The following is a 21,510-nucleotide window of genomic DNA, read 5'->3' as shown; positions in this document are numbered from 1 at the left end:
TTTTTGGAGATGACAGCATGCGGCGTAATACCAAATAAGAATGAGATCACTTTTCTAACGGTTCGTGGAGCGTTTCTCACATGGGCATTAGGGAATGAGGGGCGTCGCCACTTCGACTCCATGATTCGAGAACACGAGATAGTACCAAATGTTAAGAATTGCGAATGCATGGTTGATCTTTTAGGATGCGCAGACATGCTGAAGAAGAACATGAACTCGTCGAGAGTATGCCTATGGCACCGAAGGCGCCTCATATGGGGCTTGTAAGAAGCATACCAACCATGGCATGAGGGAGAGGATTGGAAGAAGGTTCATTGAGCTTCAGCCTGACCATGATGGTTTCCATGTGTTATTGTCCAAGCACTTGTGCTTCATGAAGTAATTGGGACGATGTTCTTGAAATTAAGGGAACAATGGTGCAGATGGAGAAGTCCATGAGTTTCTTGCAGGAGACAAGACACCCTCTGATAATCAAGATCAGGGAGACGTTGAACCAATTAGCGGTCAGATTGAAGATGGAAGGTTATGCACCGGTCACAAATGAGATTTTCCTTGCCATTGACAAAGAAGAGAAGGAAAATGCTCTTCTTAGACGTAGTTTAAAGCTCGCATGGTCTTTGGGCTTTCAGCACAAGTCCTCCAACTCCAATAAGCATAATGAAGAATCTGAGAAAAAATGTCATAACATAGCAAATTTCATATCAAAAGATATCATCGAAAGATTGTGGCGACGGATCAGCATCACTTTGATCACTTAAACCAGTGGCCTTGGTCTTGCCTAGATTTCTGGTAGCAGATTAGCGTACGCAATGTGATTAGTTGTCTCTTTCTGTCAAAAGATTGAATTGTAAAAGAGGCTTTGAAGACTAATTGAAACAGTTACGTTTGTACTTCTCAAAGATTCAATTAGATGTTTTCTCAATAAGGTACAGTACCTTTCTTAGAACAACTTCAGTTACCATACTAATAGACCAATGGAAGTAAGAACTCAGCAATCATGATTTCATATGGAAGGACCTGTTGAAAGCCAAGTACTTTTTATTATCACTTGGCCAAAAAATTGTCAGATTTTACGGATATTATACATTCAGAGTGAACTTTGAAAATATACGAATAAAACTCTGGTAATGTTCTGAATTTTTCTAGCCTTCAATTTCTTCTTGCTTGTTCTTTCTATTGGCTTCATATGTAACAACAACAAGCCCCTTGTCAAGAAAGATGACTTCTTTCACCTCAGCTTTCCTCCCCCAACCCCACCGACCCCCCACTTTTTTTTCTCTCTCCCAAGTAAGCTTTAAATAAAACAAAAATTGAATTTATCAGCAAAAAAAAAAAAAGAAAAGAGTTCAACAAGACTCTTTTCTTCCTAGCTGTCCATCTTCACAGTGTTGCATTTCGCAAAATGTAGGCTAGAACAAGTGTGTTTCAAAACTCCCGCATTTCTTATAAGACAGTTTTTCATCTCTTCCACATCATTCAAGTTCCAGCTTCTAAGTCATATATCAAGCAATCTAAATTGTGTACATACTTTACTTCTTTCATATGCAAAATAAGCAATTCCGAGACCGCATACACCCACTTTGTATGGGAACCTTTCTTATCTCCAACAACAAAACTATAAACCTGATTTCTTACCTCGATCCAACTCCTCCCAACCTCTTTCTTGTTCCCCATACCTTTAATCAACTTCCTCATTTTCGCAAATTCCCCCCATTTACCTTCAGCCGCGTAAATATTAGACAGCATCACGTAAGCCTCCACAGTATTCGGCCTCAAATCCAATACCTTCAGAGCAGCCAATTTGCCTAAATGCGGAAGTTTGTGTGCTTTACAAGCTCCAAGAAGTGCACCCCAAACAGACTCAGTAGGCCTAAATGGCATATTTTCTATCAATTCACAAGCCTCCTCTACTCGCCCAGCACGACCAAGCAAATCTACTACACATCCATAAATTTCTTGGTCAGGACTAACATTATAGGTACTCATCATAGATTGGAAATACTTCAAGCCTTCATCAACAAGGCCAGCATGACTACAGGCACTCAAAACTGCCATGAACACAATTTGATCGGGCCTAATGCCCAATCTTACCATCTCATCAAACAACTCAACGGCTTCTTTTCCAAATCCATGGGCTCCATATCCGATCATCATGGAAGTCCATGAGACCAAATTCTTATCAGACATTTCATTGAAAACTTTGTGCGAGTCGGCTATGTTTCCGCATTTTGCATACATGTCAATAAGGGCATTGGCCACTTCCAGATTCTGATTGAAACCCCTCCGAAAAATCCCACCATGAACCTGCTGTCCGCAGGCAAGAAGTGCTAAGTTAGCACAGCCAGCTGTTACATTACTAAATGTGAAGCAATTTGGTCTGAAGCCTTGTGACTCCATTTGCGAAAACAGGTGTAAACATTCACTTGAATCCATTCTTTGATATCCAGCAATCAAGGTATTCCAAGTAATCAAATTCTTTTCAGTCATTTCAAGGAAGCATTGATTAGCCTCTGACAAACAAGCATACCTGCAATACATGTCCAGCACCGCATTCATCACCACAAGATTGGACTCAAAACCGCATTTGATCACAGCTGCATGTATTTGCCTCCCGAAAGTACGCGAGCTGATTGAAGCGCAAGCTCTAACTGCAATCGAAAAGCTAAACGGGTTCAGTTCTGCATCCTCCTGCTAGTCAACACATTCAAGAAATTTATTTACATTGAAGAAACTATGTACACATTAAAAATATAACAATATCCTTGTGTATAAATAAAACAGTCAAAACATTATAAGAGAGTTCAAGATGGTTTCATCCACTTGCCCGCATCATTTGTTGGAAAACTCGAAGCCCCATATAACCATCCCCTCGATGAGTAAAACCGGTGATCAAAGTAGTCCAGGACACAGCATTCTTAACGAACATATCTCGAAAGACCCTGCAGGCATCGTCCATGCTAGCGCAGCAAGTAGCATACATGTCCATGAGCGCATTTTCCACGTAAACACTGCCCTCCACAGTCACACCACGCTTAACAACCGACCCGTGAACCGACGCCCCGCACAAAAGAGCCTTCATGCCCCTGCAGGCTTTGAGAACACTTGAGAAAGTAAAAGCATTGGGCCCAACTTCACTCCTCACCATGGCGCAAAACAGCAGCCAGGCGTGGCCGTGATCATTGCAAGATGTGTAGCCTTCGACCATTGCGGTCCACGCAACGACGTCTTTGTGAGGCATTTCGTCGAACACTGAACGTGCTTCTTTGACAAGGCCCTTTTCTAAGTAGGACTTGATTAAATTCGTGGCTAAGACGGAGGGTGCTTTTGGTAAGAAAGGTGGGTTTGATTGGGTGATGCGGTTTTGGAGGGAGTTTCGAATCATGTGTGGGATTGAATGGAAATGAGATGTGGATAATAGTCTTTTAGTTCTCATTTCAATATTGCATGATCATAGGCTCTACTCGAATCTCATATGGATTATAAGAGTACATTGAACGACAACAAAAAAAAAAGCCTTAAGTTTGTGATATGGGTCGTTTTTGTTTACCAGGACTCGGTTGTTTAGCAGCCAGTCCACTATATTTATGTCGTTTCTCTTCGGAGAATAGCATGGTCTGGGCGTGGCAAGAGTATTTTGGAGACATTGCTAAATTTCTTTTTATTTTTTTTAAGGGTTAGCTGTTAAATCATATGTAATGTCGTTTGAAAAAAATATATATATTCATATTATTATATTATAAATATACTAAAGAGAATGAGGGGTTTACTGTTTACATAGACTTAGTTGACTGTAGTTTGTATAGTGTGAAGACGGTTTTGCCTTTTTTCTTTCCTCTCTTCCGTTTATGGTGAAGGGTTTTTAGATCCTTTTGTCCTTGGATTACTTTAGAGTATGTTTGGTAGGAAAGAAAAGTGGAAGGAAGGAAGAATGTGGAGGGATTTTGGGAGGAAAAATGAAAATGTAGGTTATTTGGTAGGAAAAAAAAAGAGAAAAGAAGAGAAAATTGAGTGGAAAATAATACATGTGGGCCTCACTATTTTTTTTCTTTTCACAAGTAGGCAGAATATGAGATGAAAAATGGGGATAACTCATTAAAGTGAGCAAAGTTACTAAACTACTATTTTCTCTATCAACATCCAAGTAAAAAATTTAAGGGTATAAAAGTAATTTACGAGTAAGATTTTTTCTTTCCTCTCAATTTAACTTCTAATACCAAACAAGTGAAGGTAAGCTCATTTTTTTTTTCCATTTTCTCATACCAAACAACATAAAAAAAAATTAATTTCCTTTCCATCATTACTATTTTCCATCACTTATATATTTTCTTTCTATCTTATTTTCTTTCTTTCCTACCAAACATAGCATTAGTCTCACTTATTTTAATACTTGGTGTGTCCTTTCATCGGTGTGGGTCCAATTTTAAAATTTTTTCCTTTTCTTTTCTTTTCTTCCGTTGTTTTGTGCTTTTTCTTCTCTTCTCCCCGTGCGTTGTGGATTCCACGTGGTCACTTAAGGGGCGTTTGATAGAGGGATTCGTTTCATGATTCGTGATTCGTTACAATATTTTTTCTCATAAAAAATACATATAAATTAAAAATAATTTGAATCACATGATTTGAATCCTCTAACCAAACGAACCCTATTTTTTTCCTTCTCTCTTCTCCGAGACATCTGTTGCTTTGGCTTTTGAGTTTTGCTTTTTCTCTTTTCGCTGTGGCTTCTGCTCTTTTTCTTTTCCTATGGGTCTTATGCTTCTTTTCTCAGTTTTTTCTTTCTCCATGCTTGAAAATTGTTTTCCCATTTTTTTCATTCTCTCTCTCCGATACTGACTTCTAGATTTTGCTTTTTCTCTTTTTTCTTATCTCTTCTTGCGGTGGTTTCTGCTCTTTTCTTTTCCTCTGGGTCTTATGCTTCTTTTCTCGGTTTTGTCTTTCTCCATGCTTGAATTTTTTTCTCTGTTTCTATGTTTTTCTTCTTCTTGCAATTGTATTTTAGGGTTCGTCCTACAATATTTTTTTTAACAGGGGTTTTGCTCTTTTTCTTCTCATTACAGTTGTGATTTAGGGTCTCATTATATTATTATTTTTTTATTTTACAGGGATTTCTGCGGTTTGTTTGGGTTTTGGTTGTGTAAGTGCATCAGCCTTTTTTTTTCTTTAAGGTTTTTATGATCATAAGGTACATAATTTTTGCTCATATTCTTTTTTTCCTTATTTCTGCATTTAGGAATTTTATGTTGGAGATGTGAAGAAAAAATTATATTTATGCATTTGCATTTTTTCCTTTCGTGGGTTACCTTTTTTTTTATTCAATTTGTGGGGATTTTTTGGTATCGTTCGTAGAATGTTCTTCTTTTATCTTCTGGGCAATTTCTTCTGATATGGTTTTTACTATACTATCGTGTTTATTTTTTCTTTCGACACGTGTTTTTCTTCTGATGTGATTCTCTATAATATGTATCTTATTTTTTACTGTATGTTGATTATTGGTTTTGTTTTCCCGTAGTTTTCATGCTGCGTGACACCAATTGTTACCGAATCATTATACCGGTTCAGGTTTGTTTTGAGTCGTTATTATCTGATAATGAGCAGAAATTTGTTTTCTCTGTGTATAAATAATGTGTTTTATTGTATTTTTTAAAACTCTCATCCTCTTTCTCTTTTCGTTCTCCGACTATAATAATTTTCGTTGTTCTCTCATCTCTGTTTTCTGGTCTTTACAGATTTTACTGATATTAGACTTCTATTTGTATCTTTACTATTTTGAATATTCAGTTATACCATTTGCTTCTCTCTGTTTTGGCGTTTTAGTTTTTCTGCTCTGTCTACTCTGTCCACTGTTCTTTTTCAATTGAGATATTTATTTCTTAATTTGTACATGTTTTTATGTTTGGTTGTTTTTCGTTTTATATCGTTATGATTAGTTTCAAATTGTTTATCGCTATTTATATGATATTTTTTCTTATATGAATACCATACTTCGTTTCATTAATAGAAGCCTTTATTTTAATTTGATTTTAAGTTTCTGATATAATAACATACTAATCTTTATATTATTTGTTCTCCAGTTTAGTGACCTATTTGTTTTTTCTTAGAGTTTTGTAGTTCCTTGATGATGATAATGTGTTTTTCTTTTATTGTTACCGTGAATCAGGTAACTCTTAATAATGATTTAGCTGTTTTTGATGTTGTCCATTTATGCTACTGTCTTTTTCTTCTCCAACATTTTCATGATTTTATTTTTTTTCCTTCTAGCCCCTGAAGATTTTTCTTTTTGTTTTTTCCTCCTCTCCTACCCGTGCGTTGTGGACTTCACCTGGCCATTTTGTTTTTTTCCTTCTCTCTTCTACGAGACATCTGTTGCTTTGGCTTCTGGTTTTTGCTTTTTCTCTTTCGGTCTTTTGTTTCCTTTGTCGGTGTTGTTTTTCTCCATTTTTTTCTTCCCCCTTCTCCGAGACATTTGTTGTTTCAGCATTTTCTTTATTTGACTAATGTTTCTGTTTTTTGGTACTTTGCATAAATCCTTCAATAATTTAGTTGGCAACCAAGGACATTGCTGAGTTATTTTTTAGTTACTTATGATATATTTTGTTAGCGATGGAAGAAAAATACATGAACCTTATTTTATATGTATATCTACTGCTCTGGTGAACAGTTTATTTTTTCTTAGGCTTTTATTATTCTCTGATGATGATGATGTATTTTTCTTTAGTTCTTGTCATGTATTAGGCAACTGTTAGTCATGATTTAGCACCTTTTGATGTTGTCCGAATTATTTAGAATTTATGCTATTATGTTCTTCTCCAACTTTTTCTTCGTGTTCTTTTTATGGTGATCTATGTTTTTGTTTTTCAATCTCTCACAGTGATAGTCAGGGGCTTAACATATCAAAGTTTTCTTCCTCTCTCATTTTCTCATCCTTCTGCTCTTCTTTTTCCTCTCTGATTTCTTATTCTTTCTAAATTAAGAACTGATACAGTTTTCCTGTTTTATTCCTTGGCTAATTTCTTTGCATGTGCCTCACTTTACTTATCTGGTTTCTTTTTTGACTTTTATATGTTTTCGCCATTTCATTACAGTCTTTGGTCTCTGGTATTTTGTATAAAGCGTTCGATAGTTTACTTGGCAGCCAATGACATTGTTGAGTCATGTTAAACCTCATTTTCTATACATATCTCCTGTCCTGAGAAAAGTTTATCTTTTTCTTAGAATTTTATTGCTCTTTGGTGATGATGATGTGTTTTTCTTTAACTAATGTCATGTATTGGCCATGGGCAACTTTTACTACTGATTTGGCGGTTTTTGATGTTGTCTGGATTTTCTGGGATTTATGCTATTATGTTGTTCTTATCCAAGTTTTTTCCACATTTTTCCTGTGGGGGCCCAGCCTTTTTGCCTCTCAATTTCGTATTGTGATATTCAGGGGCCTAACGTTTCCAAGTTTTCTTCTTCTCTCATATTGTCTTCCTTCTATTCTTCTTTTTCCTCTCTGATTTCTTCTCTATTTCTTACTCTTTCTAGATCTAAAAATTGATCTAATTTTCCTGTTATATTCTTTAGTTTGTTTTTTTTAGTTATGTCTCACTTTATCTATCTGTTTTCTTTTCTCTCCTTTTTCTGTTTTCGCCATTTCATCACGGTTTTCGTCCTTTGGTAGTTTGTATAAATCCTTTAATAATTTAGTTGGGAGCTAAAAACATTGTTTAGTCATATTTTAGTTATCTGTGATATATGTTGTTAACAATAAAAGAAAAATACCTAAACCTAATTTTTTATGTTTGAATATTTTATCTACATATTTAATAATATTATCATCATCCTGTAACTACTTATTACTTTGTTTACTCTAAATTATTACTATATACTAAAGGAGAGGCGTGGATTATTGTTCATTGTACAACATTATCTACATATTTAATAATATTATTCAACATTATCTCTTTTTTGCTTTGTGTGTATTTTGATCCTTTTGATTTGTTTCAATTATACTTTCATTGAAAGTTTATTTATTATACCTATATTAATCTTCTTTTTCCCTTATTGGATTCTGGAAATATATATGAATATATCTATATAATTGTTTGCATCGCTATTTTTCCTCACGTTGTTTCCTTTCCTGTCAGTGGCTTTACAGTTTTTTTTGCCGCATGTTGCTTGCAGTTACTACATTGTTTTACTGGATTTGCTCTTCCTCATTTCTTTTTCTGTTCGATCTTCCTGATTTTTTGTGTTTTATATGCTGCTTTGACAGTTTTAGCAATTCTGGTCCTTACTGTTTCTCCAATTGCTTTATTTTCTACTTTTTTTCCAGTTCTTTTCTCGTTCTCTCTCTTGTTTTTATTGTTTTTTCTCCAATTTTTATTCTTTCATCTAAAACGAATTGACTATTATTACTGGATTATTAATTTTACTAATTGTTACTAGTTTTGATATACTGTTATTTAGTGCATACAGATTACTTGCGTGGGCATATATTTAGTCCCTACTGACGTTTGAGTGCATGCTGTTTCTTTTTTAAAACAGGGTTTATTGTGTTCAGGTATTAAAGATAGCATTTGCCTATAACAGTTTAATATCCATTGTTGATTCTTAATGTAATGTTTTTTCCTCATGATATTAATGTGTCTATGTTATCATTTATTATTCTTCTTAATAAAAACCATTAATTTGTGTTTGTTTCTTTTTTAATTTTTTTTCTTTTAAATCCTATTATTCTATAAGCATATATTGCTAAAGTTTTTGACATTTGGCTCATTCGCTTATTAGTCATGTATAAACTTTTTGTGGCAATGATGATTAACAAGAAACTTAATATATGAAGTTTTATATAAACTGTCCTAAAATTGTTGTAAATAAATCTATCCTATTTAGATTTTGACCTAGCCTACTATTTTCCACAAAAATTTTATGCTATATCTTCTTTCTTTTCCCCGCATATTCTGATCCTTTTCATTTTTATTTGGATAAAAAAATGTGCTGGGTTATTATAGTTAGTACGATGTTTTACTGGATTTGCTCTTTGCTCCTTTTGTTATTTCTTTTTCTGTGAACAACCCGTTGCAGTTCAGTTGACTTTTTTATCATTTTTTGTGCTATTGTGTTGTTACCATTGATGTTTTTCATTTTCTGAAAAACCAAGAATAGCAGCTACAATAGTCACACTTTATCATTTTTTGTGCTACTGTGTTATTACCATTGGTGTTTTTCATTTTATGAAAAACTAATAGGCAACCACAATAGTGAATTATAAATCAGCTAATAAAACGTATTAGATGTATATGTATATATATATAAATTAATACTGTAATGTAAAAACTCCCGACTTTCGTTTTAATACAACAATCTTTTCTGAAAAAACTAGTATATATCTAAAGTAAGGGTGGGACTCACTGTTCATTGTACAGTAAATGAACAGTGAATTCTCTTTTTTGCCCTATTTCCTTTCTTCATTTTGTTGGTTGTTGAGTGGGCTTTTTCGCCATTTTGTTCGGTATTGGAGCCCTACTTTCTATTCTCCTCCGATGGCCCCCATTTAGTGTGTTTGGAACCAATTTCGTTTCTGTTTTTCACATTTTTCAAGACAAAAAAATGAGATTTGAGGGGAAAATGTGTTTGGAGGAAAAAAAGGAAGAAAATTGAAAACAATTTTATTTTTTAGTTTAGTGTAAAATCACTTACAAAATAAAAACGATTTGAAGTTGTTTTTCATTTTTTGTTTCTTTTGGGCAGATGCCTCTTGTTTGGGCAGGTGGGTGAAAATTATATAACTAAATAGAGTTTTATTTTTTTTTTAAACTGAAAACAATCTCTTAATAAAACTACCAAACACAATTTTAGAAACAATTTATGTCTGAGATTAAAAGCGTTTTCATTTTCAGTTTTATACAAAAAACAAAATCATTTTGTCTCTCTGCCGCTTGGTTCATTTTGTGTTGCTTATTTTCCTCAATAGCTGCGATTTTTTCACCGCTTTTTCTTCGCCATTACAATGCTCATCTTTATTTCTCTTTGGTGGTTCTTATTTTCGTTCTTGCTTTGCTCATTTTGTTGGCCATTACATCCCTAATTTTTATTTATTTTTTTGTCGGATGGATTGAGAATTTTTTATCCTTCGGTTGGTGTTAGAATTTTTTTTTTTTTGCCTTTTCCGTTTGATTCTGGTGCAGATGCTACTGTTTTATTACCTTTTTTTCTCTTTATTCTTTGGTTATTTTGATTTACTTCTTTTTTTGGTTTTCCCTTTCATTTTTGGTTTTTTTTTTCTTCTTCTTCTTCTTTTGATTTATGCTTAATATTTTTCCCTTAAAAAAGGGAAAAACAGCGCTTTTATTTGATTTTGTTACCGCTTTTGGTATTTTGTGTGTGTGTGTTTTTTTCCTTCCTCTGTAGTCGGTGGTTATTCTTATATGTGAGATCGAGGGATAGATTTTTTTGTTGGAAAAAGTTTCTTCGTTTCTTTATTTGTTATTTTAGTCGATTTCTTTTTTCTTCTTTTGCTAAAAAGAGAGTTGTTTTCTCGATTGTTCTTTTGTGTTGAGGTTGATTTTGAATGTTCAGTCCGAATCTTGATTTTATTCTTTTCACATTTATTATACTGATGATTTGTATCATCTATATTGGTTGTTTGATTCTCTAAGATGCTAATCTGTCTTCATTTTTTTGCCTTTCTCCGGATCGATCCAGTCTGCTCATGCTGATTTCATATGTCTTGTAAGTAAATCTTCACTTTTTTCCCCTATGTATTTATTACGATGATAATCTGTAGAATGCATGTTAGTTATTTGGTTTCGTATGTGGATAGTCTGTACTAAATCTTGATGTTTCATGCTCTCCCTGTACTTCCACGACAGCTAAAGAAGAGGAAATAAGAGAAAAAACTTGAAATCTCACTTTAGGGAATGAATAACAAACTTCAGTGACGCTATTCCTCGGTAATTCCATCGATTTTTGCTTAAATCACATTTTTTCCTCACTTTGGTGAATTTTTTTCTTTCTTTCTCGCTTGGCTGATCACTCTCTGATCTTGTGCATGAAAAATGACCATTGCCTTATGTTTTTCCCTTAATAAACTGACCATCCAAAAGTAGGGACCAAAAAATATAAATTTTGACTTTTCCAATGACTCTTTTGCAAGAAAAGTCAAATTTTTTTCCTTCTCCATTAAGCTTTGGCTGGCAACCTCCTTCCTCTCACTTTCCATGTGTCAAAATCTCATTTTCCATTCTTTTATCACTTTTAATCTCAACCCTTAATTGAATTAATAATTATCCTATTTTGGTTTTGCTTAATTTCTTATTCAGTGCGCGTTTTATCCGTGTCTTTCAGACAGTTGGTCAACTTAGTCAACTTTGATCATTCTTGACTAACTTTTTGAGGCTGACATTTTGGTCGACTCTTGGTCAACAAATTTTGACTCGGTCCACTTAAATCAGTCGAAACTTCAATTTACGCGATTCGGCCTTCCGAACCCATTTTTTGTCCATTTTTCGTTTCGATTGTTTCTAAAACCCTAAAATTGATGTCTTTCGACTCTTTTCCATTTCTTAACCTTAATATTCACGTGTTTACCCACTTGTGAGTTTAATATAACGTTTTATACTTCTTTCTTGAACATAGTTTAAAAATCCGTAACTATATCGTAGTTCAGAAATTTTTAATTTTTAATTTTTAACTTATAACTTGCTATTTAGTACTATTATCAACAAGTACTTGTCATAAAAGTATTCATATTGATAATACAAAGGATTTTAAGAAATTTTATCTCATACAATAATTTTGATAAATTCTCGATCATGACAATCACCCCTCCTTAAAAATTTTCGTCCTAAAAAATCAGAGCAAATGGGGGTACTTCTTTCTCATTTCATCTTCACGTTCCCATGTTGCTTCTTCAACTTTTTGATTCCTCCACAATATTTTTATAAGTGGAATACTTCGATTCTGAAGACGCTTCTCTTCTTGTGTAAGAATCTACACTGGTTGTTCCTCATAAGTCATGTCTTCTTGAATATGAATCGGTTCATGTTCTATAATAAAATTTTTTAACATCGAGATGTGGAATACATCATGTACCGCAGCTAATTCTGACAGTAAGGCTAATCGATAGGCTACTTTCCCTAAGGTCTTATATACCCTGGGTTCAATTTGCCTTTCTTGCCAAAACGCAGAACACCTTTCTTGCCAAAACGCATCACCTTTCGTGGGTGCGATCTTTAAGAAAACTGAATCTCCTTCACTAAACTCCAAGGGTCTTTTGCGCTTATCAGCATAGCTTTTTTGACGGTCATGTGTCGTTTTCATTCTTTGATGGATTTTGCTGAGCGAAAGCTCATTAAGTTTGTTTGTGATGTAGGAAGCTCGGGTAAGGCACCGACTCCCTGAAACTTGTTGCTGGTCATGCAGAGAGGATGTAGCAGCGAAGTGTGGATAAGTGGGTAGTGAATGCATCACGTGTTTTGAAAATGCTACTGAGTTTTATGTGTATAAAGTAAATAATATTTTATGAATATAGATGCGTTATGTAACCAAAGTTGACTTTACGAGACAGTGAGACTACGCATAGCAACCTCAAGTCACAAGGTATGATTAATGTATCTAAATGCTATAGCATTAACGGAATGCATAGCAAAAATGCTACAGCATTAAGACGTATGAATGATAATGATATGCAAATGACAAGTTAAATACATGTCCACGAATAAGGAGGACAATATCAAAGTTTTAAAAGAAAAATTGAAAATGTTTTCGAGATAGTAACTTTTGATGTTCGAATTTTATAAAAATCACTGAACGAAGATTTATTTCGCTAAGAGTATTAGAATCAAATTTACTACTGTTGAAAAAAATAGCCTGAATTTTTAAGAGATTATAATTAGAAAGTAGTAGAAGATGAGTAATGTTAAGTATGAACATAGAAATGATGACCGAAGGTTAAGAGTCGTCACAATATGTTGCTCAGAAAAATTTTGTTTAGTTGTTAATAAGTGTTAGTAAACTACCTCTTTTCTTTCCACCTTTTTTTTTTCCCTTGTTGATTACTAAATTTTGCTCATGCATTAAGTCCCTATTTATTTGTTTTTCAGTGATATATATTGTGTGTGTCTTTGTTTCATATACTTATTTTTAACTACTTTTATTAAAATTTATTGGCCATATTTCTCTTCTTTTTTATTAGTTACTTTGACCCTTTTACCTTCTTCTGGATGAATATTTCGTTCAAAACTTATATATATATATACACACACTTCTCTTTTTTTACAGATGAATTTTACCTTTTTTTCGGTAGACATGTTTTACTTTTGTTCTGTATTTGCTGTGGCAAGGATGATTTTGATCAATCTTGACATCCTAAGTTTTATATAAGTTGTCCAAAAATTTTTGTGAATGTATCTTCCTTATTTTGATTTTGCCTTTGCTCATTCTTCTTTATAAAATTTTTTTGCCGGTCTGTTTCTCCCTCTCTTCTTTTTTTTCACATTTATTCTGGTCCTTTTGGTCTTTTGGTATTAGTATTTGATTGAAAACTTATTTATACATAGATTAGCTTTGTCTTTCTATTTCTATTGTTGTTGTCTTAGCTTTTACTATTCTATTTAACATTTACTTATTCATATACTAGTTTTTCTTTTATGTCATTCGATTTTCACTTATTTTGGACTTTTCGTATTTCTCTATTTTGGTTGTTCCTTCAATTTGAATTTCTAACTTTTTCTTTCATTTTTTTCTTTTTTGCCCCCTTTCTTCTCTGTCTCCTGTACCCGGACTTTTGACTCTTTTCTTACTCTACAATAGGATTGTAAGCTTTTGTCTTGAGTTTTTTATTTCTCAATTTGTTTTGCAGTTGAGCCTTCTTGATCATTTTGATGAAAATGAAATGCTAACCTTTGCTGCTTCTTTGATGTTTTAATTTTTACTATTCTATAAAATTTACTCATTCATACACTAGCATTTCTTTTATGTTATTCAATTTTTATTTATCTGCAGTTTTTATTTATTTTGGACTTTTGATATTTCTATATTTAGTTTGCTTCCAAAAATTGAATTTATGACTTTTTCTTTTTTATTACTTTTTTTTTTTTTTTTTGCTCTTTTTCTTCTTTCTATCCTATGCCGGGACCTTTGATTCTTTTCTTGCTCTACAATATAATTATAAGCTTCCGTCCTCAGTTTTTTATTTCCAAATTTGTTTTGCAGTTAAGCCTTTTTGATCATTTTGATCGAAACGTTGATCTTTTCTTTTTCTCTCATGCTTTCATTACATCCATTTTGTTCTTCTTATTCGGTCAATTTGTACACTTTTTTATCTGATAGATTTTGTTCTTCCTAATCGTTTGTCTTTATTATCATTTTTCTGCATTTTTTGTCTTTGATTTTCTGTTTTCTAAAATTTGTATCTTGCAGTTAAAAAAAATAGGAGAAAGAAGCAAAACAACAGCAATGTTTCATCATAAAAAGGTTTAAACAAAAATATTGTATATATATATATCTATATCTATATATAAATATAGTTGTATATATATTTACAACTACAGTACTGTATATATCTATATGTGAATATATATGTAAATTAATCATGTACTACAAAAACCCTATAATTCAGTTACCACTATTTTTTTTTTTTTTAAAAAAAAGGGGTACCGATGTATTTTGGATACATTGCTAAATTTTTTTTTTTTTTTTTTGAAGGGTTAGCTGTTAAATCTGATGTAATGTCGTTTCAGAAAAAAATATATATATCTTCATACGTAATGTTATAATTCGGTTATCACTCACACGATTTAATTTAAAATAGTTAGGGAATTTTCAATCTAAAGTCTTAAAAAAAAAGTAAAGTAATAGTTGTTTAGCTGAGTGCTAAGACTCATTAAAAAAAAAAAATCTATAATAGTGAACGAGGTACATACACAATTCTTTTAGTGAAAATTTTATATGCCTCCCAAGAATGCCAACTTATTGTTTTATTGGAATACAAGTTATTAACAATATGTGAAATTCTTGTAAATTTATGTGGTAAGAGATTTGTACTTGTATTGCATATTTTTAAAGACCAAATTCACAACAACATCGTACAAAAAAAATGCAAATATGAGAGGTCTATGAAAATATAACTAATTAGATTATGCTTTTTTTTTTTTTTTATAAGCTAGATTCTGCAATTCAACAGGAGTGTTGGTGGTCAGTTTGAAGAGAAAACCCATTAACTTAATTTAAAATTGAAATAGGTAGAAAAAATTGTAAATATAGACCTAGATTTAAAACTTATTTCAGTAGTAACCAATTTACCAATATATGTAAAAATTAATAGGTCGTTTCATGTTTTTAATTTTTAATTTTTTAATTTGACCATTTTTTTTTCTTTTTTTCTCTTTCTTCTCGATCTTTTTTTTCTCTCTTCTCTCTCTATCTTTCGTTTATGAGTCTGCTCTTCTCTCTCTCTTCGTCAGTCTTTCTTTCTTTCAATTGTCGTCGCTGGAGATCACAAATTACAAATTTAAAGGTGTGTTAAATCTAAGATTTACTATCAGAATATATATTGTGTTCATTTCTAAATCCTAGATTTAAAGGGTAAAATCAAGATTTACTGTTACTAGATTATATTATCTTCACTAATATAAGATAAACATTTATTATTTCAACTCGTAAATCTAAGATTTACCGTGTAAATTTAAGATTTAACATAACAACACAAATTGTATTTTTTCAAAAATCCTGAATTTACAGTGTAAATTTAGGATTTACTATCAAAACACGATTTTTACTCTTTCATAAATTCTAAGATTATACGGTAAATCTAAGATTTACCATCAAAATACATATTATTATCCGTAAATCCATGTACTGTTACTAGATTATATTAACTTTACTAATATGAGATAAATAGTTTTTAGTTCTGCTTGTTAATTTAAGATTTATCATGTGTTAAATCCACGATTTATCATCAAATCACAAATTATGTTCCTTTATAAATCCTAGATTTACATAAATAAACACAATATGTACTTTCCTGGCACTGTAAATCTAAGATTTACCATTAAAGTACATATTGTGTTTATTTATAAATCCTGAATTTACAGGATTAATCCAGGATTTACCCAAAAAAAAAAACATTTTATGTTATGTTGATGAATTATCAATTTATAATATATGTGGCACGAGATTTCTAAATGCTAAAAGAGAGAGATGGAGAAGAGCGAGGACAAAGAGAGTAGAGAGAGAGTCAGAGTAAATTTTAAGATTTTATTTTCTTTTTTAATAAGGGGTATTTTTATAATGTTAATTTAATGTAAATCATATTTACACCCATTAGATTTATAATTATAAAGCTTGACTTATTTATTTTTATTTCCCTTTTAATCATGCCTATTTCTCCTAATCTCCGTACAAAGAGCAAAACAAAAATTGCAGTAAACGTCAGTTAATTAGAAATTAATTGTAGCTAATAACAATACCTTATCATATTTTTTAAAATAAATAATGAAATTTCAAAAATACCCAGATATATCTGTTCTTGGTCTGTACCTCCCTTTGCCGCCTAGGTTGTAGGCTTTCCCGTCGCTGCCAAATGAGGAACCACAACGTCAAATCAACTCCTAGAAGAGTGGTGTCGGCATCTGGGCCACATTACCAGTAATGAATGGAGCCCGCCGATGGAGGAGAGAGAGAGCACACGAGGGAGACTGTGAGAGGGATGTGTTATGGGGTAAATCCTTAAGCTCCCCATGAGACAATAAATGAGCGTCACGTGACGTGAGTAAAGCATAAATAATCAAAACATAAAGATACAGAATAACGGTAGAGCGCACTTGATGAGCGTCGATCCTTAACAGTCAAGCAACCCCGCTGAAGGGGTCGGAGACGAATGCTTCACTGGTCATGAACGAAGAGTGCTTCCAAAGAGCCGAAGGCGACGAACCCACCCACATCCAGACTGCAATACAACTGTACCAAGATTTGACGTGCATTAAATGCATGCATAGTAGGTGGTGAAGCCGGTGGAAAAATTCAAGCAGACTGGATAAAATCTTAGTGATCAGAGACTACTGTTCTGGAGTATGGTGAAGATATCACGGGATTTGATTAGATAATTGATAATTGACAGAAACAACATAATGTATATATGCATGAAGAATGGGAAAAACTCTCAGTGGACGTTGCTCTATATTAGAGTGAACCACTATAAATCTTCTGTGTTGATTTTGTTTCTTTTCTTCTTATTTGCGTTTAGAGTTCATTTAATCCGTGCACAAATCACAAAAACTTGTTATTAATCTGTTGATTAATTTTTACCGTCAACAGGATGTATTAAGGATAAAATACTAAATATAGACATAACCACAATCATATAAGAATATTGTGTCGCCCTACTTAAACATGTTAATCTTTTAAGATGGAAATCCAATAACTTATAAAATGTAATTTTTCTCTCACTTTTTTTTCTCATCTCTCTCCCCAAGCTCCAATAGGATGGAGAGAGAGTGAGAAAGAGAGAGGGCGAGAGATTGAGGGGAAAGAGGGAAGTCTGAAATTAGGATATTAGTTACATTATTAAGGGTGTTTCGGGTATTATGGTGTATGTAAAAAATATTTGATTTATATATTTCTGCTATTTACTAAACCTTATCTTTAATTCTGCTATCAATTTTAATTATCTATTCAAAATCTGCTATTTCTCTAATGTTCCTTATTTTTTATCTTAAAAAAAAAAAAGGCATACTCAATAATATATTTCTTAAATTATAAGGTATTAATATTTTTTTGACATATAAGGTACTAAATTAGATATATCAAAATAAATAGAACACGGCCGACCCTAACTAAAAAGAAGAATGGCTGAGAGGAATACAAAAACATTCTTAGCTAGAGGCTCATTGCATCATGGGGTCTCTAGCCACCAAATTTTGTTTATAAACTTATGGTTAGATGCTGAGTTTAGGGTAGGGTTCATGCCCCTAATAGAGGAAGAGGGTCGTTGGATCAATTCTGAGGTAGGAATGAGATCTTCATTGGCCATTAGGCGTTTTTGAGCGTGTTTGTGCCGTGTTTCTTGTAGTAAGAACCCTATGTATGGATTATTGTTTGGGTTGGGATTTGTTTCTCAAATTCTATTTTGATTCGGATCATTTTATGATTGATATTATTTTAAAAATGATTGACTAGTTGATTTTGATTGAGAATAAATTGGCAGCTGGATAGTTCATTTTGAAAAGTTATTGCATATCTAGAAACTGAATATAGTTTCTATTTTTGAAAGTCAACTATTGATCCAAAGATGATAAATTGATAATTAGTGATTTGATTGATATTTGATTGAGTTTCTGTAGCTGAATGATCTTTATTTATCTCTTAGGAGTGTGTCCAGATTCGTATATCAATTTCGAAAAGATTTTAGGATTTAAGAAGATTGCTTCACGAACTGGTTTTGGGAGAGCTGACTCTGACAGCTATGTTGCAGTTATTGTTACAACAAATATCTGTAACAGATTTAGTTCAGTGAATTAATTGAAGAGGTTGTCAAGCTGTTCACATTTTACTTATTTATTCAAAGAGTCTCTGTACTCCTTTTGATTAGTTTTTTTGGGTTGTGAGATAAGTTTATGCACTTGTATTCAAGGAAATGATTTGAGTGTTTTTCAGGAGAAAAACTTAGTTGGAGAGATTCTAATATTAAAAAGACGAGAGGATCTCGCTGTTCAAGTCCATTGAAAAATTACAAGTTCATAGGTGTCTTTTTAGAGAGGGAGTCTCAGGTAGATTAAGTCCAATTAAATTGTAAAAGAATTCTTAGTAGATTATTCATCATCTAGGTATGGCCCCACAGAGTAGGTTGTGACTAAACTACGATACTAATTCTCTCGTGTTATTTCATTTTACATTTCTGCATTATTTATATTGTTTTATAAAATATTAAAAAACTCAAATCGATACCTAACAGTTTGTATTACCTTTTCATATTTTGAAATACATTTCCCAAAATTACTAAATCACATGCCACAACAATACAAATATGCTAATACAAAAAAATTACAAGTACCAATTGTAATTTCCTATAATGGTAAAGTCGAAAAGGAAAAATTTCACTAAAAATGTTTTTGTAACTGTGGGAGAAAAAAAAGAGAGTTTTCAAGTCATACTTTAAAGTGATTTTTATTTCCCTAAAAAAAAAAAAGTGATTTTGTTAGGATAATCATAACATCGTAATTTTCTCAAGGTAAAAGAGTAATTTTACGGATTCTCCACTAAAGACGTGCCACTAGAGTCATTTTTGTGTCCATACTCTTCTCTTTTTTGTAAACTTCACACAAGTTTGTTTTTTTACCCTAGTTTTTTTCTCTCACTTTCTTGGTTACCAAACATCGGGTAACTCGCCATTTATTTATTTGTTTTTCTACTATTTGTTGTCATTATTGTACGTTTTTTGCTTTTGTTCTAATGGACGAGCGCCATACTTGATATATTACAGACAAGTTACCTGAATTTTTGGTAACGTTTAGGAGAAATGTTGTTCCTTTCAACTTTCTCATCAGCCAAACAGTAATTTTTAAGATTCAAGCTGGCTCTTTTTTGCTTTTTCTTTGTTTCCCGCTCATTTTCAATCCTCTAAGGTTATTAGCGCTTGTTTGTTGGCTTACACGTTGATGTTTGGGATGTTCAGTAACCTTAATTCATGAATTTGATTTTTAAAATTTAAATTTTTTATAAGAGAAAAATCGTAGAGAATTAAAAAATATGATTTAAAATTAAGAATGAATCTTTAAAACAAACATCCCATTTATGTTTAGCAAATTATTATTTTGAAAACATTCAGCAATGATTTTTTAGTACTGTTTACTTGGGTTCTTGAGCAACTATAATTTGAAATTTTACTTGTTATCAAGATGTTATCTCAAGTAAATTATAATTTTTACTTGAGCGAATAATTTCTTAATTAATATGAAAAATGTTTTTTTCCTCTTCACTCTAGAATGTTTAAGCCTTAATTTTTTGGTCGCTTCTGTAGTATGTGATTGATTTTATTATTGCATGTTTCTGATCATTCAAAATCATATCAAAACTAAATAGTACGCAAATATGATGGAATTATGGCAGTTTGTGTAGGGTGTTGTTGTCATCATACCATAAAATTCTCTCTCTTCTTTTTTTTTTTCCCCTTCTGTTTAGGTAATTCTGTAATACTTGCAATAAAAAAAGAAATCACATGGGTAATTTGCATTTCTAATCACATTACATTAGCTTTTCATACTGTCTAACATGATTATCCAGTAATATGAAGTTTAGATCAAGGCCCCGTTCATTTTATCGATTTGAGTTTAGAATTCGAGTTTTGTTACAGTAAAAATATCTCAAAAACAGTCACATCTAACTTTTTTGCTACAGTAAAAAGCTCTCATATAAAATTACATCTCAACTTAAATTAAAAACTCGAATCAATGAACTAAACAGGTCCCAAGTTTTTACTTTTTAGAAACGCACTATTTCTAGACCTGACTTACCACAGAAGGCTCTTATGCATTAAATGCTTTTTTTTTTTTTTTTTTTTATGTTTATTGTTGTCCACTAAATGGAATACCATTGTTGTTCGTGCATTGTGCACAACTATATCAGAATTTGTTTTGGTCCCTTATTGGATGTGGTAAAATATAACTTATAAGCATTCATCTTCTCTCTTGTTGTTGAACTAGTGGGTCCATGTATTGCGAGTTATTTAGGCGATGCGACGTTGCCATAGCATAAAAGAAGACAGAACAGCATGACAGACTTGGAAAACTTGCTTCTCGAGGCAGCAGGAAGAATGACTGCAGCCAAAAGAAACTGCCATTCAGTTTCGTCTTCCAGAAGGCAATCTGGGGGTGCTCACTTGGATGATGGAAATGATTCCGGAGACAAAGATTCAGATGACAATCATGACTATATGAGCAAGAGGCCTGCTTCTCAAGTTCCTTTGAAGAAAAGGTATGAAGCTACTGAAGGAGAACATTATCAGGGCAGTGATGGAGAAGACAATTTTGGTGTAGAAGACAGCGCTAACTCTGATGTTGACAGTGACCTTTACAGGGATGAGGATGACAAGAAAAGGCTTGCGGAGATGATTGAACTTGAAAGAGAGATGATTTTGTCTGACAGGGCGATTAAGAAGGACGAAAAGAGTTTAAAGGAGAAATTGAAGCTCAAGTTAGACGATGTGAAGTCCAAGCAATCCAGAAAAAAGAAGTTACCTTTAACGTCGGCACTTGGTGCGCGATCATCATCCAGAACTGCTGATAGGACAGCTGCAATGGACAGTGCGCTGAATTAATTACGGGAAAAACGGTTAAAGCATCAGGGCTCAAGGGCTCAGGGTAGTGGTACCGAGAAAAAAGCTCCAAGTTCAATGAGTCTGAGTAGCTCCAGTGAGAGTGAGAACAACGTCAATAGCTGTCATAGTGAAGATGAAACATCACCTGGGGTAAGCCAAATGGTTGATGGTGACGACGAAAAGGGCATTCCAGGATCAGAGCCAGCATCATATGAGGA

At 32.8% G+C, this 21,510-nt stretch overlaps 1 protein-coding gene and 1 pseudogene across 1 annotated transcript; one reads left to right on the top strand and one right to left on the bottom strand.

The window, feature by feature from the left end:
• Window positions 1-1,375: 1,375 nt before the first annotated feature.
• On the bottom strand, window positions 1,376-3,433 carry LOC21401854 (putative pentatricopeptide repeat-containing protein At1g56570). Its single transcript, XM_024163340.1, has 2 exons — window positions 2,825-3,433; window positions 1,376-2,688 (listed from the first exon to the last, which is right to left on the bottom strand). Exons 1-2 carry the CDS (start codon window positions 3,431-3,433, stop codon window positions 1,477-1,479), a joined length of 1,821 nt encoding a protein of 606 aa, XP_024019108.1. The 3' UTR covers window positions 1,376-1,476.
• A 17,121-nt stretch (window positions 3,434-20,554) lies between these two features.
• Window positions 20,555-21,510, top strand: part of LOC21401853 — a 2,108-nt pseudogene continuing 1,152 nt past the window's right edge.

Source organism: Morus notabilis, unplaced genomic scaffold (assembly GCF_000414095.1).
Source record: "Morus notabilis unplaced genomic scaffold, ASM41409v2 Scaffold322, whole genome shotgun sequence".
Taxonomy (NCBI): domain Eukaryota; kingdom Viridiplantae; phylum Streptophyta; class Magnoliopsida; order Rosales; family Moraceae; genus Morus; species Morus notabilis.
This window is presented reverse-complemented; position numbering and strand designations above follow the sequence as displayed.